The sequence below is a fragment of the Gymnoscopelus microlampas genome, assembly GCF_963454915.1.
Source record: "Gymnoscopelus microlampas genome assembly, chromosome: 10".
NCBI lineage: Eukaryota > Metazoa > Chordata > Actinopteri > Myctophiformes > Myctophidae > Gymnoscopelus > Gymnoscopelus microlampas.
Genome location: NC_139947.1, coordinates 25,290,614 through 25,310,690, shown reverse-complemented (window position 1 = coordinate 25,310,690; position 20,077 = coordinate 25,290,614). Strand labels below are relative to the sequence as shown.

Here is a 20,077-nt window from a genome sequence, read left to right as displayed (position 1 = left end):
TACAGTGAGCTCAGCTGTGGAGCTGCTGTTCTCTTTCTTCTCCGTGGTCTACATCTGTGAGGGAGGGGCAACTCCTCACAGGGACACCCCTCTACCTGAGCATTGCCATATATGGAGAGAGACTGTCAGAGAGAGAGAGAGAGAGAGAGAGAGAGAGAGAGAGAGGGGTGGGGGCTCACCACGTATGAGGGAAGGGGAGGAATGTCAGTTCAAAATGCTTTGTGCAAAGACATGGAATCATTCAGGATTTACTGAAATAAATAATAATTTACAGTGGGAGATACCTTATGCATATAACATTTAATTTGTAATTCATTTTTTGTTGATTTACAATGACATCGATCTTGATGTTGCATTATGGACAACAAAAAATCTATGCCTCTCCAGCAGACATGCTAACTGGATCAATAAATCATCATAATTCATTTGTTCACAAAACTGATTTGTTTTGTTGATATTTCATAAATCAAAGTGTGAATTTATACTGGCATACAGTAGTACTGAATTCCTCACATGCTGTGTAGAGTATAAATTATTTCCTTATGTCCAAAATCCAAATGTCCATCAGTCCCATGCCTTAACGCTTGCATCTGGGGTAACTTAAACACCAGTATTCAGATAAAATCAGCACAGTAATTTGATGGATTTAAGTGTACCTGAAAAGCGTGTTGGACTGAAATAAGTGTGGGGCTTTCAGCAGTAAAAAATGTAGGATTAAACTAAAGGTAATAAGGAAAAGGAAACGATCTTGATGAACATTCTGCAGTAAATGTCCTTTCAAAACCTAATGTATAAACTTCCTGAATGTAATGAGAGCATGGTGAAGAAAATGTCTTGACACATACGGCATACAGAACAATCACTGGGACGAACCAGTTTGCCAACTGTTTGCCAATGTGCCAGTGGGCACTCCACTGTTGACATTAACATGACTGGAACATCTTCTGAGTGTCAATTAGACCACCCACACACACTGAAAATCACTTAAGAGCTGCAATTACGCCTCAAAACCTAGTTATGGGCTGGTGTTTATTGCCATCACTCAGCACTGTGCTGAGGTGGACCCATGACAAACATCAGTGGGACACACTAGTCCATTTTTTCACTCAGAGGATTTTGCAGGGCTCCGTCTGACAGTATAGCAATAATAACAGAGTTATTATAGAGACAATTCCACTTCAGTTTTGAATATATTTGTGTTGAAACTTCTTGCTCCTTGATGTTTATGAGCTACACAGTTAGAACAAATGGACCTTTGACAACACCAATGCAAGAGACAGCCTGAAGGAGCCCAGCAAGGATAATTAATTACAGCATGGCTTGTTTTGTTGCAGGTCAAGGACAATGTGTAGTGTGCCCTTAACACACTCTCAAATCTATGCTCACTTGAAGCTGCTATGGCTGTGCAATGTGTCATCAAAAGAGTACACAGTAAAATCTATAACTGTAACTAACATTAATAAAACACTGGAGTGTAATGTAAATCAACATGCATCCAGCATATACATAGACAATTCAGTCACTTAGTGATGATGAGACCAAAAGAAGTGAAACCAAAAGATAACACCTATGAGAATGTCATAGATGATAAGTAAAAAAAATAAATAAATCATTGCACTGATGAATGAATTCAATTTGAAAGATTCAGCACACAGCTACATCAATATAGCTAGGCTACATCAAGCTGCAGCAGACTGAAATGTGTGATACATTGCACATCATCTATTTTATTGAGTTTCTCTGTCTCCTAATTGGGGCAAAAGCTCAACAGGGTCAATATGTTGGTTACAAAACAAAGATGTTCACAAAGACCATTTTGACCCATTTTACTTTCCATAGGTAGCCTACTTACAAAGTTTTTAGATAACGGCAACCTGTTCTCAATACACCAATGAGACCACTATAATACCATGCATGAAAGTATTTCTAAGAATTATGGTAGTTGATTGATTTTGGCTGAATTAGATTGCATGTTTATGTACATAAACAACAGCTTCTCTTTTGAGTTGACCAATATCACAACACATTTGTACTGCTGGCTCCACCTGCTGGCTGAAACACAAAAATTGCAACAGAACATCAGCTAATCAAGTTTTAGCTGATGTCCTTCCTTATCGAGCTCTAACTCAAATTCCAAAAGAAAATAAGTGCATGGTAAAAGTATTTTATATTTTTATTTAAAAAAAATAAATGTTAGTTGTAAAATAAGAGAAGAGCATGCTCACCCTTACATTGCATATCAATTTATATGAATGTCCAGCAGTATACTTTATGTATGACATTATGTACTGTATGTCGTGATGCATTTTGAGCATGTAGATCGTATATCTTTGCTCTTCGTCGTACAACAAAGTAAAGAGGGCTTAAGTGGTTAAATCTATGAATAGTCTTTGAGAGACATTGACCTTTGGCCTGATTTACTCAGAGCTGATGTCCGTTCCAGTGTCTTGATTCTGAGCCTGGTCTCAGCCAAAGCTTCCTTCTGGTTCTGGATATACTCTTGATGGCGGTGGCCCCTGCACTTTGAGCCTTTGGCTAACTGCCCTGAAGTACTGACAAGTGATACCTGGTGAGCAAGGAGGTAAGGCATTAATCCAAAAAGATCAAATTCAATGTTTTATACAGTATAATTGCAATCACAATTAAAATAACTCTGTGTTTGTATGTGTATGTGTGTTAGTGGGTGTGGGCATGTCCATGTGCAGTGCACATATTTTCAATAATAATACAGAAGCATATTAGTATTTATAATAAAATTGGCTTATGGGTGGGCGGTATGTAATAAACATAACATACAAATTTGATTGACCAAGCTTCACGTGACGCAGTGCTCTGATTAGCGCTACTAGGTTTTCAGGCTGCAAGGTCTATTTCTTGCCAAATATGTTATCAGAAACAGTTTTTATTGAACTGTACAGATGAAATAAATTGTTTCCAGATAAGTTACCATTGTTCTTTCGCGCTCTCCTACGCAGAATATTGGACGTTGCAATGACAACCAGCTACAATGAAGAGGGAAAATGAAGTACCTGGTACCCAAAGTGAGTAGAGTTGCATCGAGTTGAGCTGGTACCATGCAATACCAAGCTGGTATGTATGTTAGGTATATACCTTGTTGCATTGTGGCGGTGATACAGCAGATGTCTGCTCTGTCTGGGTCTGTTCATGGTTCTGGTCATTCTTCTCCTTGTCAGTACTGTTCCTACTCTCTGACTCCTCCCGGCTCTGCCTAAGAGAGCGCCAGCGCCATACAATAGATTTAAGGTCAGATGTCACACAGTACTCACACCCCCCTCACCTTTAAAGCTCCACTATGTGATAAGCACCCTCTACCAATAAACAAAGTGAATTACAATAATAAGCTGCCGTCTTGGCCGTAAAAGAGATTTTTATTCTAAATGGGACTATACTCCTGGTAAAATAAAGGTGAGGAAAAACCACCAAACAAAACATAAAAGCCCCCCGGACTGGACTGGAGCCTGAGTCTGGACAGCTTTTGAATGCAGGACGGGGAAAACATCAACATGAACAGACATGGAATAAACCTTCAGACAACCACTATTATTTTCAAGCCTTAATAGTGACTATCATAAGTACTACTTACTTCTGAAATAAGCTATATCATATATGTATAAACACACACACACACACACACACACACACACACACACACACACACACACACACACGCGCGCGCGCGTATAGTGCAGCAGATCGGTTTGGCACTCAAGTCCATCTTACTGTAGCTCTCCCTGTGCCTTCATGGTCTCCTGCTCTCTCTGCTGCACCAGCTGTGACATCAGAGTCAAGCGCTGCGTCAGTGCGCTCAGCTGCGTCTTCTGGTCGACCACCACAGTCCTGTGACGCTCCAACTCCAGCTTCTGCTGCTCGCTCAACTCTCCTGCGGACAGCGCAGGCCAACGCTTGCAATCATCAGTGGTGGACAAAGTGTTCAACCCCAATACTTGAGTCAAAGTATAGATAGTCCTGGTCAAATATTGCTCTACTACAAGTGAGAGTTGCTCTGTCAATGTAGAATTCAAAGATTTTCCAGAAATTTTCAAAAATATGAATAACAGTGAAAATAGCAGATCTATAAGCTCACAACGCATCACATTTCATTATATTTGAAATAGGTCTTAAGCGGTTAATAATACATGATGCACTTTTTCCCTTCCTAGAAATGTAAGTGGAGTCAAAAGTACAATATTTGTCTTTGAAATGTAGAGCATTGGTTCTCAAAGTGCGGTCCGGGGACCCCCAGGGGTACTTGAGGGGGTTCCAGGGGGTCCCCAGCTAAATGATGGACAGGAACCAAATGGACCCTAACGGGTCTGCAACTCTGTGAGAGTGTACAAATGGAACCAAATGGACCCTAACGGGTCCATTTGGTTCCATTTGTACACTCTCAGAGTTAAATTAACATTGGTTTTACAATGTGAATTGGGGTCCCAGAGGTATAAATGCCATTAAATGGGGGTCCATAGCCCTAATGCATGTCAAACTGGGGGTCCTTGAAATTAAAATGGTTGAGAATCACTGCTAGAGAGCCATAAAAACCTTCTCTTATTGGGGTCCCTGGCTTATCTTTTCAAATGGGGGTCCGCGGGGTAATAAGTGTCAATTAGGGGGTCCTTGACATGAAAAAGTTTGAGCACCACTGATGTAGAGGAGTGAAAGTCATTTATAAGCATCCAAAAATACAAATACTCAAGTAAAGCACAGATACTATATATTTTTTTGTTAACTTGTGTACAGTACTCAAGTAATGTATGATACCTGTCATGTCTGTGATCCTGGCGGTGGCTGTAGCCAGTTCACCACTCAGTGTAGTGATGATGTGACCTTGGTCATGGGCCTCCTGCTGAACCTCGGCCAAACTTGACCTGCATGGGGAGACAGCAGGACGGGGGGATAGGGGAGAAGAAGAGAATGGTGGGGGGTGCATGGGGGAGTACAGTACAGGAGAGGGGGGGGGGGGGTTGGTGGGGGGAGCAGAGGAGAAGCGAGAAAGAAAAGAAAGAATAATTTGTCTTTTCACACTGTTGCCATACATGCACATTTGTGTGTATGTGTGTGTGTGTGTGTGTGTGTGTGTGTGTGTGTGTGTGTGTGTGTGTGTGTGTGTGTGTGTGTGTGTGTGTGTGTGTGTGTGTGTCTGTGTCTGTGTGTGTGTTTGTGTGTGTGTGTGCGCATGTACAGTATATGGAGTGATTGGGCTTGTTTTCTAAACAAATCTGGTCTGAAAACATGATAAGATACTGTAAGCAGCCTTGCCAAGCCAAGTGGGCCATAGTTCAGGAGCCTATCTCCTGTGTCTGTAGCATGAGGTGGCTTCATGTACAAGTACATGCCCTGGCCATGATGTACAAGCCAAGTACACCCCCCCATGGACATGACACTTGTGCATACATGTCCATAGTCCAAATAGTCCAAATCTACCCTCGGGCCAATCGTGGCACGAGGGTAGATTTTATATAGCCCACGGCTTCCTTACTAAAATATATTATTCATGGCCCACCAGTATACCGTAGTCATGTGAAATGTGTACATTGATGTTTTGAAATTACATGTGCAGAAAGGTTATTTCTCAGTAGAATTTGTAAGGATTCTTAACTGCTAGTTCCTATAGTGTTGTGTCTTTCTCAACATGTGAAGCAAAGGCTATTTATATGTTATTTTATTTTTGTAGAGACCTTTTCACAACTGGTTACATTTGGCTACACTGCCATATGAACAAAAGACAATTCACTGGACTGTAAATATAATAACAATGCAGTTATATAACCCTTTGGGTTCCCAAGGCTACTTAATTACTTACTTACATACTTATATTACGATAATGTTTATAAGATATCTGCCTATCTCGTTATTTGGCATCAATCCTACTGTATGACATGTGTGCACGCTTGCACGTGCATGATTAACTTGTGTTTATGTAAGCAGTGTTCTAATTGTGGCGAGTCAGAACATGTATTGGGTGATAAAAAAAAATACAATAAAGAAAAGGATTCAAAAGTATTCACAGTAAAAAATGGCACAGTTAAACACATTTAGGAAAGGTTATTTCTCAGTAGAATTTGTAACGATTCTTAACTGCTAGTTCCTAGTGTTGTGTCTTTCTCAACATGTGAAGCAAAGGCTATTTATATGTTATTTTATTTTTGTAGAGACCTTTTCACAACTGGTTACATTTGGCTACACTGCCATATGAACAAAAGACAATTCACTGGACTGTAAATATAATAACAATGCAGTGCATGCAGCTCTGAATAAAAGACTGAATTGTTTTGATTTTATTCACAGCACAAATGAGTGGATTTACATTACAACAAAAGAACTATTGCTCTGTACGCCTGTTGTTAAATCAAATTGTTGTAATGTGATTCATGTGTATGTGACTTTGCTTTCGTCCAAAAGGTACAGTATGACAGTATGCAGTTGGCCCTCTGGTATTTTCATATTTCAAATATTTGAATTTTGAATATTTTGGACACCCCAGCATAGTATGTCGCTGGGATTTATCACCAACCCAACCCAACTGAATCACAGTACTTGAGTAAAAGTACTTAGTTACTTCCCACCACTGCTTCTTACCTCAGTGATGAAACAGTGAGCTCCAGGTCTGCCGCCTCCTCAGGTCTTGATGATGGACTCTCACTATGCACAGGCTGATGCTTTTCTGCAGCTACGGGGACACCGTTAAATGAAGCACGGTTATAACCACTTAGCCACTTGAACCCCAACGCCTCCGTTCTGGGGGGGAACATTCGCTAAAAATACAAGCTCACAAAATGTTGCGATGCGGTGTGTTGTGAGCTCGTACAGTAGGTCGGCTATTTTGTGCTGTTTTTCCAAATTGTGTGAATGCATAAATCGAATCTCTTTCAGATTTATTTTCTCTCAGACAGACAAAATAACTTGTAACTGAATGTGACTACGTTCTACTGTATGTAGTGGCTTTGCCATCCCCCACCCACACACACGCACGCGAGTTTGCAGTGTTCTATAATCAACATGCCGTTCTTGATATAGTGTAGTATTACAGTAGTAATAGATCAAATGAAGCATATCATCTTCAGTGTACTGTATGTTACTGTACATAACAGATATGTTATGTTACTGTACAGTACAGATTAAATTGATTAAAGTTTATATACAGTAAGAAGAGTAAACTTAATTATTTCTATAAGATGATGTACTTGTACATGAAGCCACCTCACGTTACCAAACAGGAGATAGTCTCCTGCCCTTTGGGTTCCCAAGGCTACTTAATGACTTACTTACATACTTATATTACGATAATGTTTATAAGATATCTGCCTATCTCGTTATTTGGCATCAATCCTACTGTATGACATGTGTGCACGCTTGCACGTGCATGATTAACTTGTGTTTATGTAAGCGTTGTTCTAATTGTGGCGAGTCAGAACATGTATTGGGTGATAAAAAAAATACAATAAAAAAAAGGATTCAAAAGTATTCACAGTAAAAAATGGCACAGTTAAACAAATGTAAGATATATTTCATACTAGGCTAATGTAGGCTTATGTATGGAATAAATTGACAAAGACTAAAACTAAGGACATTTTTCTCTTCTTTAGTTAGTTTTGTACTAATTTCACTGCACGACACGATGCACATCAAAGCTTAAATCAGGCACTAGGCCTGGGCGATATGACTTCAGATCAATATCATGATTATTCTAAACTTTTTCCTGGATTACGATTAACTTCTGGGGGTCTCTGGCACAAAATATTTTCAGATGGGAGTCCGCGGCCAAACACAAATGAATTTGGCGGTCTTTGGCACGAAAAAGTTTGAGAGCTACTGATCTAGAAGACATATTTGTAGAATCGGCTTCAGGTCTTAATGGGTTAATTGCCGGCCCGATCAGGCTCTTCCCCCTCACCTGTGACCTGTGCCCTCAGTGCGTCTCTCTCCCTCTCCAGGCGCTGTGCTCTCTGCTGGGCCAGCCCCCAGCTCTGCTCCAGGGCTACGATGGTGTGAGCGTGCTGCCTCACCTGCTCCCTGTACTCGTCCTCCTGCATCTTGTACCTCTGCTCCTCCTCCCTCCTCCTCTCCTCCTCCTGACACTCCTCAGCAACTCTGTCTGCCTCGGAGCAAAGCTCATCCTGCCGTAGACGCACCTCCTGCTGCAGAAGGTTCTGGGAAAAGGAGGAAATAATAAGCATTCGGATGTGTTGAAGGCGGTTGCTTCAATTTTCATACATAATAGAATTTTGTCATAATGGAGTAAATGGACGTCATCCACGGGTCATTATAATTTCTAAGATTAAATCAGTCAGGCCCAACCCGACATTAGAGACGCTCTTTATCCACCACTGCATGTTAGCTGCTGCCAGTAAATGTATTTAGTACATTTTGTAAAAGGTAAAACATTTTCAAAGAGCAAAGAGGCCAGTCTCACCTGATTATCGTTATGTTTAAGAGCGTCCACTTGTCCTCTCAGCTCCTCCAACTCCCGCTGCCTACTCTCCTCTTCCTGCTGGACTCTATTCATCTAGATTAGAAAGTACAACTTTAACGTGGTTTATACTTTGTCATAGGGCGGTAGCTGATCACCGGCGCACAACGGAACATTGTTTAGGCATACATTACATTTCATTGTATTTCTGTGATAAAGAGAGACATTTAAGTGAGTGAGTGAGTGTGAGTGTGAGTGTGAGTGTGAGTGTGTGTGTGTGTGTGTGTGTGTGTGTGTGCGCGCGCGCGTGCGTGTGCGCGTGTGTGTGATCTAACCTGCTGTTTCTGCATCTCTAGCTCTTCTCTGGTAGAGTTGAGCTCCTCCCTCAGTTCTCTGATCAGCACTTCACTTCCTTTGAGCTCTTCTAGCTCTGACTGCAAAGACACAAAGTAGAACCCTTTCAACAAAGTGAAACCTCTTAAGAATGACTGCATATTCCTTATTCCTTTTTTATTATGTGAAAATATGTAAATATGTGCCAAACACATTACACACACATGCACATAAATAACTCGAAAAAGTGCTCCTCGGAGCACAGGTCTCCGCCAGGTCAGATAAGTTATTGTCGCCTCCTGGTGGCACTATAATAGGCCAATGTGAAAAGGGTGCCATTCCTTCCTCAGCCTAGTGGGAATGTCCGTGCAAAGTTTCACGGCAATCGCACGGTGCGTTCATGACTTGAGGCATTTTGTTCAAAACGAGCCACTCGTGCAAACTTTAGATGGCAATCTTAGCCAATCAGGATGGAATATGAAGAATCTGACAGATCCGTCTTGATCACATGACTATAGAGATACCGTGTACCGATTCGCGTGATGTTTGGACAAAATCTGAAGGAGTAAAATCTACCTCTAAAAATCTACCTCCTGGTGGCGCTATAACAGGCCGATCTGAAAAAATTGGGGCAGAGGTTCTGCTCTGGCATCCAGGGAGTGTGCGTGCACAATTTCGCTGCGATCGGGCCAATGGTGGCAGAAATGAGCTGCTCGCAGATGGACAGACACACACACACACACACACGCACACGCACACGCACACGCACGCACACGCGCACGCGCACGCACACGCACACGCACACAGACACACAGACACACAGACGGACAGGGTGCAAAACATAGTCTCGGCCACGCCTTTGGCCTGGCAGAGACAAAAATTTACCTTCAAATGTTGAAGCTCCTGTTTATTTCCGTGTTGTTCTTGACCCAAGGTTTTGATACCGTGAAAGATTCCTGTAGCACAGACGAACAACAACGACATGATGACATTGAGCTCCATTCCCTGTAAACAACAACTTCAATCATAGCGCCCCTTGTAACCTTCTTGTCTGGCCGGATGTTACTATAATTGTTTTATTTAACCAGGCAAGACAAATTATGAACAGATTCGTATTTACAATTGTGGCCTGGCAAAAGGCAAGGCCTTTTGAGGTTAGAGGGGAAATAGGGGCTGTTGTTTTGCTGATATAGTATATACATTAGATACAAGGTATCTTGCACATTTGTTATGTTGACATGACTACTTCTGTGACAACTGCTGATTTAGAATAAAATACAAGGTACTGTTACCATTGCTGCTATTATAATACACAAGGTGTTTTCTGCAGAAAATGGCTTTGCCTTATTGCACATTTAAATGCCTTATTATACATAATTATTTTCGCTTGCCATTAGTATGTTATGCTGATGGAGATACTTGTTGAAGGCTTCTTCTTATTGATTTTTATTGTATTGTATTATCTTATTTTATTACTGTTATTGTATGTTGTTGTGGCACAGTACTTTTGTTTTGTGGACCTCACATATTTGCATATTGTACATGTAGTGACAAATAAACCTTCTTGACTCTTCTTGATTCTAAAATAAATACGTAGTACTGTGGAATATAAAATATAATGGCTGCAATACAAAACAACAAAAGGACACACTGGCAGCAGATCACGGTCACCTTCAGGGCTGTCTGAGACCATTATGCCAGCTGCTTCCAGGGCCTGTCTGGCTGTCTGCAGCAGGGACAGATGAGCTGTCAGGATGCACACAATTGGGGCCTGAGTCCACGATAGAGCTGGAGAGAAACACTCTTCTCGCAGAGAACCGATCAACCCCTCTAGGACACTGAGCGAACACGAGTCCTCCTGGATTTGGCTCTGAAAAGAGAATGGAGATATTGAAGGATTGAATTGCTTGACTTTACTTTAACACTATGATGGAGATGTTAAATGAATTCATTCCTTTTTCAAACTTCAATGCTTTTTAAATCAGTGGTGTTTTCCATAATGATCCATGTTGTGCGTGTGAACTGCAGAAGTGATTTTTATATAGTATAAGATGCACAGTACATGGTAACATCCAGTGTTAATTTCACATAAATGTAAAAATGGACCAGCATGGATAACTCTCATAGTTAAATTTAAAAACTCAAAACTTTGCTGTGGTAGGAGACAATACCCCACAGGCATCCAGACTCTGTTTTAGTTTCTCCATCTCCTTGTCCAGACAGTCCTTCTCAGCTGAAGTCTTTTTCAGCCTTTCTTCCAACTCCTCAATCTTGGACTTGTGCTTCTCCTTCTCATGCAGTTGCTGGGCGACCTGCTCCAAAACCTGTAAAGAACAATGACTCATGATGTGAACATGTTTCCTAAAGCCTTGTAGGGCTGCAACTATCGATTATTTTCTTAGCAATGATTCTATCTATTACTTTTTCGATTAATTGAGAAGCGTTTTCTTTATCCTTTACATATTTTTATATGTCATATGTCAATGAATATTAACCACTCCCATCATTTTATACTTAATCACACGATGGTGGCATGCAAAAATAGTGAAAATAGAGTCTCTCAAAATAGAAGAGCTACAAGCATCATGATGACTTGCCAAAAATAGGGATTGATTATGAATCAATTATTTTATTGAATTATTGATTCTTTTTTATTATCGATTACGTCGATTAGTTTGATTAACTATTGCACTCTAAAGCCTTGTGGAATACATGCAAAATACACACTGACCTGCTGGTCTGACAAGGCATTGGGGGAGGTGGTGTTTGCTGTGTCACAGTGGCTGACCAACTGGCTGCGGAAATATTCAATCTGTGAACAGAGAGAGAGAGATTGAAGCATGTCTTCTTTCTTAGATAACATGAAAATAAGATACAGATGAGGGTCCTCCTGAACCCATTTAAATCCCACGTCATTGTAATATGGGCCTGTGACTGATGACCAGTGGTTCCCATTCCCAACCTGAGGTCCGGGCCACTGTTTGGAGGTAGCCTTCCTTACACGCTGAGGAAGGTTCACACCGAAACATGTTTGTTTGTTGCCAGAAAATAAAAGTTAAGGACTTGAAGTGAGTGCTGGTGATCTTTTGATTTAGTTCAATTGTCTTTGAACCGAGCACCCAGTGCAAGACTGTGGTTGTTTGTGAGTGCTTGCATTTCTTTTGGAGTTTGTTTGGAGGTAGTCCAACATTTTAAACATGTTGCACAAAATCATAACTAACTCCCACATGTAATATTGTGGAGCTTACTAACATTGTTAAGAAAATATGTTTCACAAATGTTGAAAAATAGCAGATCTACAAGCTCCCAACACGTCAGGATGTGATATGTTGTGAGCTTGCAGATCGGCAGTTTTTTTTACATTCTTCATACATAGGGCTTAAGTGGTTAAAATGTCTGAAAAACACAAGAGTGTGTGTGCACACACGTAGCAGGTCTCAGCTTTATAGCTAGAGCTATAATATAGCTAGAATAATATAGCTAGAATATTATAGCTAGAGCTATAATATAGCTCTAGCTTGAATCAGGAAGGTTTTTGTCATTACTCAATACTCATACAGGTAAAAGGTCCACAAAGCGCTGTGCTAACAATGAATGACAATAATGTAATAATGAAAAGAAATAACGAAAAGAAAAACCAACATAAGAAAAAAAAGAAGAAGCCTTCAACAGCATCCACATCAGCATAACATAATAAGGGCAGGGAGAATAAAAAGTATGTATAAATGTACAATCAGGCATATGTATGTGCAATAAGGCATTTAGCTGTAGAGAAAACATATACAGTGCAATAAACGTACAGCTCTAGCTTGACTACAGGATTTCTACCAAAAGTCCTTACCCTTGCCTCCAGTTGTTCCAGTTGAGCTCGGCTTCTCTGTTGTTCTGCTTCTCTCTCTGTCTTGGCTTCAGATAACAGAGCCTCTTGCTCCTACCACGTGAATGATAATGTTTCTAAAATTAGTCTGTGGTGAGATTATAACTGACAATAAAGTCATACTGTGTAACCTTTTCATAACATGTTTTATATAATGTTTCACTGGTATTTTTCACAATAACCATTTCACATACATGTGTTTTTGACAACTTATCTAAGCAAATTTTTTGTCGAAAATGACGCAGGCATTGGAATAGTAACGGAACATTATTTATTTATGTATTTTTACATACCGTTTCAGAGAATGTTCCATTTTTGCGTTCCAAAATAACCTTGGCACTAAAACCCTGCAGCATTCATTTTGGAGCTGTATGTCCATGTTTTTGTTGCAAACTAAATTCTGGGAAGTGCAGTTCTAAAAAAGAATGGAGCTACCGGAAGTGTTGCCAAAAAGACTACACAGTGACACTTTAATATATGTATGTTCTATTGAGATTTAATAATTGTATCATTTCAAATACATAATTTATGTCATCTTTAAATATCCTACTTACCTTGACCTTTTGCTCAAATTCACTTTTCAGAGAGTCCACCTCAGTCACTTGCTGGTGTAAACATCTCTCTTTCTGGCTCAGAGTGTCCTCCAATCGCTCAATGCTCTACATACAAGATTGTTTTTGTTTATTATAATTTTTTCAGCATTTCTGCTATATTTCTATATAGAAAGTGACAATGAGAGACAGGAAGTGCAGCAAAGAGCCTCGAGTCGGATTTGAACCCGGGCTTTTTAAGGAATATATTTCATCATGCGCTTCTGAGAGAACTCAGAAAGACAGCAAATATGGAAGTGAGAGAGAAAGCAACAGAGAGATGGGGAGAGACAGAGAGAGAGAGAGAGAGAGAGAGAGAGAGAGAGAGAGAGAGAGAGAGAGTGAGAGAGACACGCACACGCACACACACACACACACACACACACACACACACACACACACACACACACACACACACACACACACCACGTTTTCCAGTGGGTGATATATTGTGTGAATATTTTTTTATAGAAGGTTGAATCCCACCTTCTTTAGCATCACCACTGTATTTTCACAGCTGAGCAACTCCTCCTGATGCTTTCCCCTCATTTTAATGAACTAAAGAGAGAGGATTAAATATAAGGTACTTGAATCTTAATATCAACAAAAACATCAGATCTATGGTTGGTCATGGGACATTGTCAATGCGATATTGGAGAACTCAGATTCTCCAATAACTCAGATAAGCATTAGCAGAAGCCTTATATTTAACTGTGAGTCTACAAAGATCCTTTTGGTTCCATTCATAAATGAACACTGAGAATTTACTGTGTAATGTTGTATGTTAGTTCACCCCATCATGTGGGACACATTTGTTCTATTCTATTCATCATTCGTGTTCATTATTCTTAACTTAATTGAATTAATCTTAAAATAATAATAATAATGTAAAGACCTTTGTGGCATTAGCTCCAAGCTGAATGTCCTTGTGAGTGATGTCTTGGTGGAGTTTGTCCACCTGGGAAGCCAGGTCCACAGACTCTTTCTCTCTGGCAGATAAATCCCTTTGCAGGCTGGATACTAGGCCTACAAACCACAGTCCTATTGTTAGAACAATTTATAATGTTATACAGCATTTCACAACAGTGTCACAAAGTGCAGTACAAATGCCCAAACAATCAAATCAAATCAAACAAATGGGGTAAGCATAAGATGCCATTTGTCATTAGAAGATGTTTTTTCACAATTCTTTCAACGTTTTCAGAAATATCACACGTATTAGCTCACAGCGTATCGTATTCTTCCTTTTTTTTAAATAGGGCTTAAAGTGGTTAAAGGTAGGGTAAGTGATTTTCTTTGGTCAAAATAAGTGTTAAATAGCTCTATATTCTGATAGTACTCATTGCTATAAAGTGTTTGTTCAGTAAAAGGAGTCTCCTTGTCTCTCCAGCTCTTTATAAAACAGAAAATGCATTTTCGTTTCAGTTTCAGTTTAATTTCCAATTTTATCCAATCAGGATAGAGAACTCAATCAGGATATAGATTAAACAAGTGAAATTGGAAGTGATGACACTAAGAAATGAGCAGGCAAAATTGGAACTGGAACACTATAAAAATGAAGCTTAAAAATGGGCACTTTCTCCTGATTGGCTGAGATTTTGACACCTACCGGAAAATGTATTTTCTGTTTATTAAAGAGCTGGAGAGACGGGGAGACTCCTGTTACTGAACAAACATTCTATAGCAATGATTACTATCAGAATCTAGTGCTTTAACCTTTTAACAAAATACGTTTTGTTTTAACCAAAAAATATCACTTACCCTACCTTTAAATACAATTACTGTACTAATACTAATCAATTTTAGTTTGTTTGTTCATTTGATAAAGTAAATGTTCTTTTCATAGTTGATTAAAAAGAGATATCAGCCCGGACCGCTGGCCTAGCGGTCCGGGCACCTAGGCTGCCAAAAGTCCCGTTCACGACGACCTTTGCTGCGTGTCACTGTCAATCTACTGTATACTATCAATAAAGGCAGAAAAAAATGAAGATACGTTGTTTTTTTTTTTTTTTGACAAAATATCGGTGAAAGCATCGTAAAATGTGTACTTTCATATTATTTAGATAAGATTTAGAATCTCTATTATAGATCCTGTACGTCAGATGACTGCCACCCACCCACCCTCCCTCCCTGCCTGTCTGTCTGTCTGTCTGTCTGTCTGTCTGTCTGTCTGTCTGAATTTGCCATTTGATGCCCCCCGCTGTGCCGCCGGAAGAATGGACAAAGCAGGTAAAACCAGGTTGTATAACAAACTATTTGTAAAAGTAAAAGTGGACAAATAGAAACAACCTAACAATAAACTTAAGAGAAACGAGCGAGTAAGAGAGAGAGAGAGAGAGAGAGAGAGGGGCAGAGAGAGAACCTGAAATAGTGGTATTGCTCTTCTTTAGTTTCTCTATCTTCAAGTCCCTCTCCTTCACAGACTGCTGGGTCATCTCAACGGAGCTCCTCTTGAGATCCACCATCTACAAACACATCATGGTTTCTCTAACAGCGGCTCAGATATACAGCAAAAAATGTTTGCCAGATTTGGAAAATGATGATTTTGATCAAACAAACCGTTATCGATTTGTATTTTATATATTTACTCTATGTTGATAAGCCTATTCTTGCTGTATATATATCCTATTGTTGGCTGCCAACACAACTACTCATTCACCGTTACAAATATGTAGTGTCCATAAAGAAAGCTTTATCTCATCTCATCTCATCTCAACTCATCTCATCTCATCTCATCTCATCTCATCTCATCTTATCTCATCTCATGTTATATTATGTCATGTCATCTCTTACCTGGTCTTGGAGGATGAGGATCTGCTCCTTCTTGTCGCTGATGTCCCTCTCCAGGCAGCGTAGCCTGCGTCTGACCTCGGGCATGGCGGCGGTGGTGGTCTGGCTCTGACTCAGACGATGTGCCAGGGTGGCCAGCTCATCCTGGAGCCCCGCTATCACCCCGTCCTTCCTCAGACACTCGCTCTTAAACACAGCCAGACAATGCAGTTGGCCCTCCATCCGTAAGAGCCTCTCCTCCTATTTAAATCAACAGGGTCAGCTACTCGTCAACTGGAATTTCTAAAGTTTTGACGACACTTCAACAAATACAGTAAATATACAGGGATTTAATTCAACTATTTTGTGGAGAAGGAACTTTACAGTTGATTTAGTATCTCAAATATAGAGAATTCACTTGGGAAAATGTTGACGATTTCTTAGCCAGCCCAGCAAGCACAATGACGTCATGATGACGTTATGATGACGCCCGGTCATCACCCCGGTGACGTTCAGGACTAGGCCAGATCACAGCCCATATGGGGATGATCTTTACGTCATTTACAGGATGTCATCACCAGGACATCATATGGACATTTGGACAGCAATTTTGGGTGATGAGAATGTGTTTAGATGACGTCCTGGAAGTGACGTTTTTGTGGTCAGGATACATTTTGGTTGAAATCAGGTGATATTCTGGGCCAGATCTGACTTGTCTTGGTTTGACTTGATCTAGCCCCAATCGAGACGTCACTGATTGGTCCGGGTCCTGACTGTGCTTGCTGGGAGGATATACGTTACTTACTATCCTATAGAAAAGTAATACATTGGTGTTGTAGTTTTGCTGTCAATCATCAATATCTAATTTGGAAGCAGAACTCCACAGAATGGTTGATAGCTCACAAAAATGACAAAAGTCGTGACCTTCTTCTGAAAGACGTGTTCCATGTTTTGAAAACGTTCAGATGCAGCTGCAGCTCTTGTGTTTCCTGACCAACTTCCTAGAACGCAAGATTAGAATATAATTCAAAGTTTATAATCTATCTACATGTATTGTGGCTCTATTGTGGTATAATGTTAAAATGGTTGTGTATGGACTGGACATTAGATAAGAGACGCTTACGTCTAGGTATAGGTATGGTTCCATTTCCATTTCTCCTGGCTCCTGCGCTGGCAGGTCGTGCCCTACTGGGGGGTCTGGGTGTCACAGGGGAGCTGTCCTCTCCCCAGGCTTGTGGAGGTAGAGGGTGACTAGGTAGAAGACACAGCTGGGAGGAGAAGGAGGTAGAGGAGTCAAGGGGGAGGTCTTCAATGAACTCCAGGGAGATGTGATTGCCTTGTTTACTGGTCACGGGAGGACAGGGGAGCTGCTGCATAGACGGTGAGGAAAAACAGAGTAGAAATGTTGTACAGTCTATTCGCATTCAATATGCATGTGATGTAAATGTAGTGAAAGTGAAGATCTATACATTTACCGGTAAATGTGTACAACGGACCTTTCCTGCGTGTCACTCCCTGACTCTTTCCCTGTTTCCTGGCATGTCTACATTATACAAGGAGTGCCGATGGCTTAGTGGTTAAGGCATGTACCACATATAGGCTCTAAAGCAGCCTCACAACGGGCCGATGACCTTTTGCTGTGTGTCACCCAAGACCAAAAAAAAAAGAAGAAAGACATGCCCTACTTCCCGTATCTGCGTGAAGTAGGTTGCCACCTTTTTAGGAGTCTGGAAGCAGGTTGGAGTCTATTTTCCAATGGAAGAGTGAAGACCGGAAGCAGGTTGGAGTCTGTTTTCCAATGGAAGAGTGAATGTGAACACAGCTTCTGAACCATTCTTTAGCCCCATGGTCACTGAACTAAATATTGGACCCAATAGCCAGCCACACAATCTTCCCAAGATACCAAAATGGCTTTTTTCAGAGAGGCAAATCAGGAGAAAAACAACTTAATTTTCGACCTTTCTCTGTCCCAGCAACACACTCTCGCAGGATCTAGCACCAGTAAACATAGGAGACCATTAGGATTTGTGTACCATTTTGCCTCTAGTGGCTCCAATTGGGATGGTCTATCTTTCTTTACCAATACGTTGGTGTCACTCCCTGTCTCTCTCCCTGTGTTTGTGTCACTCTACACTGTACTATAAATAAAGACATATTTTCCATGGACCCCCATACAAGATTTGTTTAGTTAAACTCCTTCAAAAATATTCAACTTTGTTCATGATCTTTTGGAAATAGCATATCTACAAGCCCTGACATCCCTATTTTGGATATGTCATTTATAAAAAATAAAAAAAACATTTTCATAAAATGTTGATAATCAAATGTACCTTTTTTTAATTATTAATTATGGCATGCATACATACATACCAATGATGACCTATCTACATCTAGCTGATAGGTGGAACCTCCATATCCAAAGTGCAGTTTGTCCCCAGGGGAGAGATGCACCGCTGCATTGTGGATACGACAGTCGTTCACGTAGGTGCCGTGAGCTGAGTTCAAGTCGCTCAGAATGAAACGATGCTCTGATGCGCTCCATGTGACGAGGGCGTGACACTCCTCCACCCCTCCGTTCTGTCAGCAAACACAGCAGTGGCATGCAATCATTGGACAATGATTTATTGCCCAGATTGTTTTGAAATCCTCATAGTAACAGAGATAACTGTATACAAACAAACCAGTGGTTCTCAAACTTTTCATGTCAAGGACCCCCAAATGAATATGTATTTGGCCACGGACCCACATCTGAAAATATTTTGTGCCAGGGGCCCCAATACATGATTTGTGTTGTTCAAATGTTTCAAAAGTATTCCACATATTTCACATTTTTTCAAATAGCTGATGTATATATAGGGTTAAAGTGGCTACTACCACTGGTAGTAAAGTTTACAATTCATTGCAGAATTGATGACATGTAGAGTCTAGTTTATTTCTGTTTCAACAATGGCAATGGCAGAAATAAATAGTCCTTCAGAAACAGGAAAATACTGGCAAACATCACTGGCACTCACTTGAAGACATAAATCGCAATCTCTGTGTCTTCCAATAGTTGTCTTATTGGGGTTGAGTTTGAAGAGCCAGCCTGCCGTCTTCAGAAAGCCCTTCATGACTGCCTGCAGTGGTGGACAAAGTATAGCCTACTCAACCACAGTAGCCTACTTGAGTAAAGTATACTCTTGGTCAAATATTACCCATCTATAAGTGAAAGTTCCTCTGTCAAATTTGTACTTGAGTTAAAGTACTGGAGTAGACCTACTTGCTTTAAAAAAAATCAAAAGTACAAAAGTACAAATTACAAACAACATTTTCTTTTCAATATCAACGCATTGCTGTATTAAAATGTAGACATTTTCAAAAATGAAAATTGTAAGACAACAACATCAATAATAGTGAAAATAGATAGTGAGCTTATACATTTTCACTAGGCCTATTTGAAATAGGGCTTAAGTGGCTAACTCGTAATATACTTTTTATCCTTCCTAGAAATGTGGTGGAGTCAAAATAATGGAGTGAAAGTATACTTTACGTATCTAATAATACTAAGAAATACTCAAGTTAAAGGGTATACTAAAAAAGTACTTTAAGTAAACTACTTCTGTTCATCACTGACCGCCTAGCGTGATGGATGGTGTTGAAAGTGCGAATCCCTTCTCCTGTATTTAACACCACACAATGCATAGCCGAATTATATCAGTGCTTCCATGATCATTTGCGTGAAAGTGATATAATAGACGCTAAATTACTTACTTGTACAATTTAGAATGAAGAATGTCACGATGAAAGACAAGTGCATACTGACAGACATGGCCTTTAAGGAGGAGCAAACCAATAGATTGTATACAAGCACCATAGCAACGCCTGCTCCGCCTTCACCAATAACTCATAGGGTGACGCCTTTTATTTATTTTGAAAAGTGCGTTGACCGGAAGACGAGAGCACGAGCGCTCACCAGTGTTGCCATGTCCGCTTATTATAAGCCAGTTTGGGCTTGTTTTTCTGTAAAGGTGCTTGTTAATATTCGTAGTTGCGGGTTGCGGTTTTTGGGGGCTTGTTTCTAAGTGTAGTGTTGTTGATTAT

At 40.3% G+C, this 20,077-nt stretch overlaps 1 protein-coding gene and 1 long non-coding RNA gene across 2 annotated transcripts; both read right to left on the bottom strand.

Annotated features, from left to right (window-relative positions):
* Nucleotides 1-2,377: 2,377 nt before the first annotated feature.
* On the bottom strand, nucleotides 2,378-19,107 carry fhad1 (forkhead-associated (FHA) phosphopeptide binding domain 1; the record flags this gene model as incomplete). Its single annotated transcript, XM_084070040.1, has 18 exons — nucleotides 2,378-2,566; nucleotides 3,112-3,229; nucleotides 3,742-3,901; nucleotides 4,780-4,886; nucleotides 6,598-6,688; nucleotides 7,913-8,168; nucleotides 8,432-8,524; nucleotides 8,764-8,862; nucleotides 9,647-9,717; nucleotides 10,433-10,631; nucleotides 13,715-13,786; nucleotides 14,124-14,254; nucleotides 15,591-15,693; nucleotides 16,022-16,258; nucleotides 16,922-16,998; nucleotides 17,121-17,367; nucleotides 18,368-18,574; nucleotides 19,012-19,107. 18 exons carry the CDS (start codon nucleotides 19,105-19,107, stop codon nucleotides 2,378-2,380), a joined length of 2,553 nt encoding a protein of 850 aa, XP_083926166.1.
* Nucleotides 10,983-13,255, bottom strand: LOC311054505. The gene is made up of 4 exons (XR_014601730.1): nucleotides 13,193-13,255; nucleotides 12,603-12,692; nucleotides 11,493-11,573; nucleotides 10,983-11,085 (listed from the first exon to the last, which is right to left on the bottom strand). It is a non-coding gene; the product is annotated as an uncharacterized lncRNA (long non-coding RNA).
* Nucleotides 19,108-20,077: the final 970 nt, after the last annotated feature.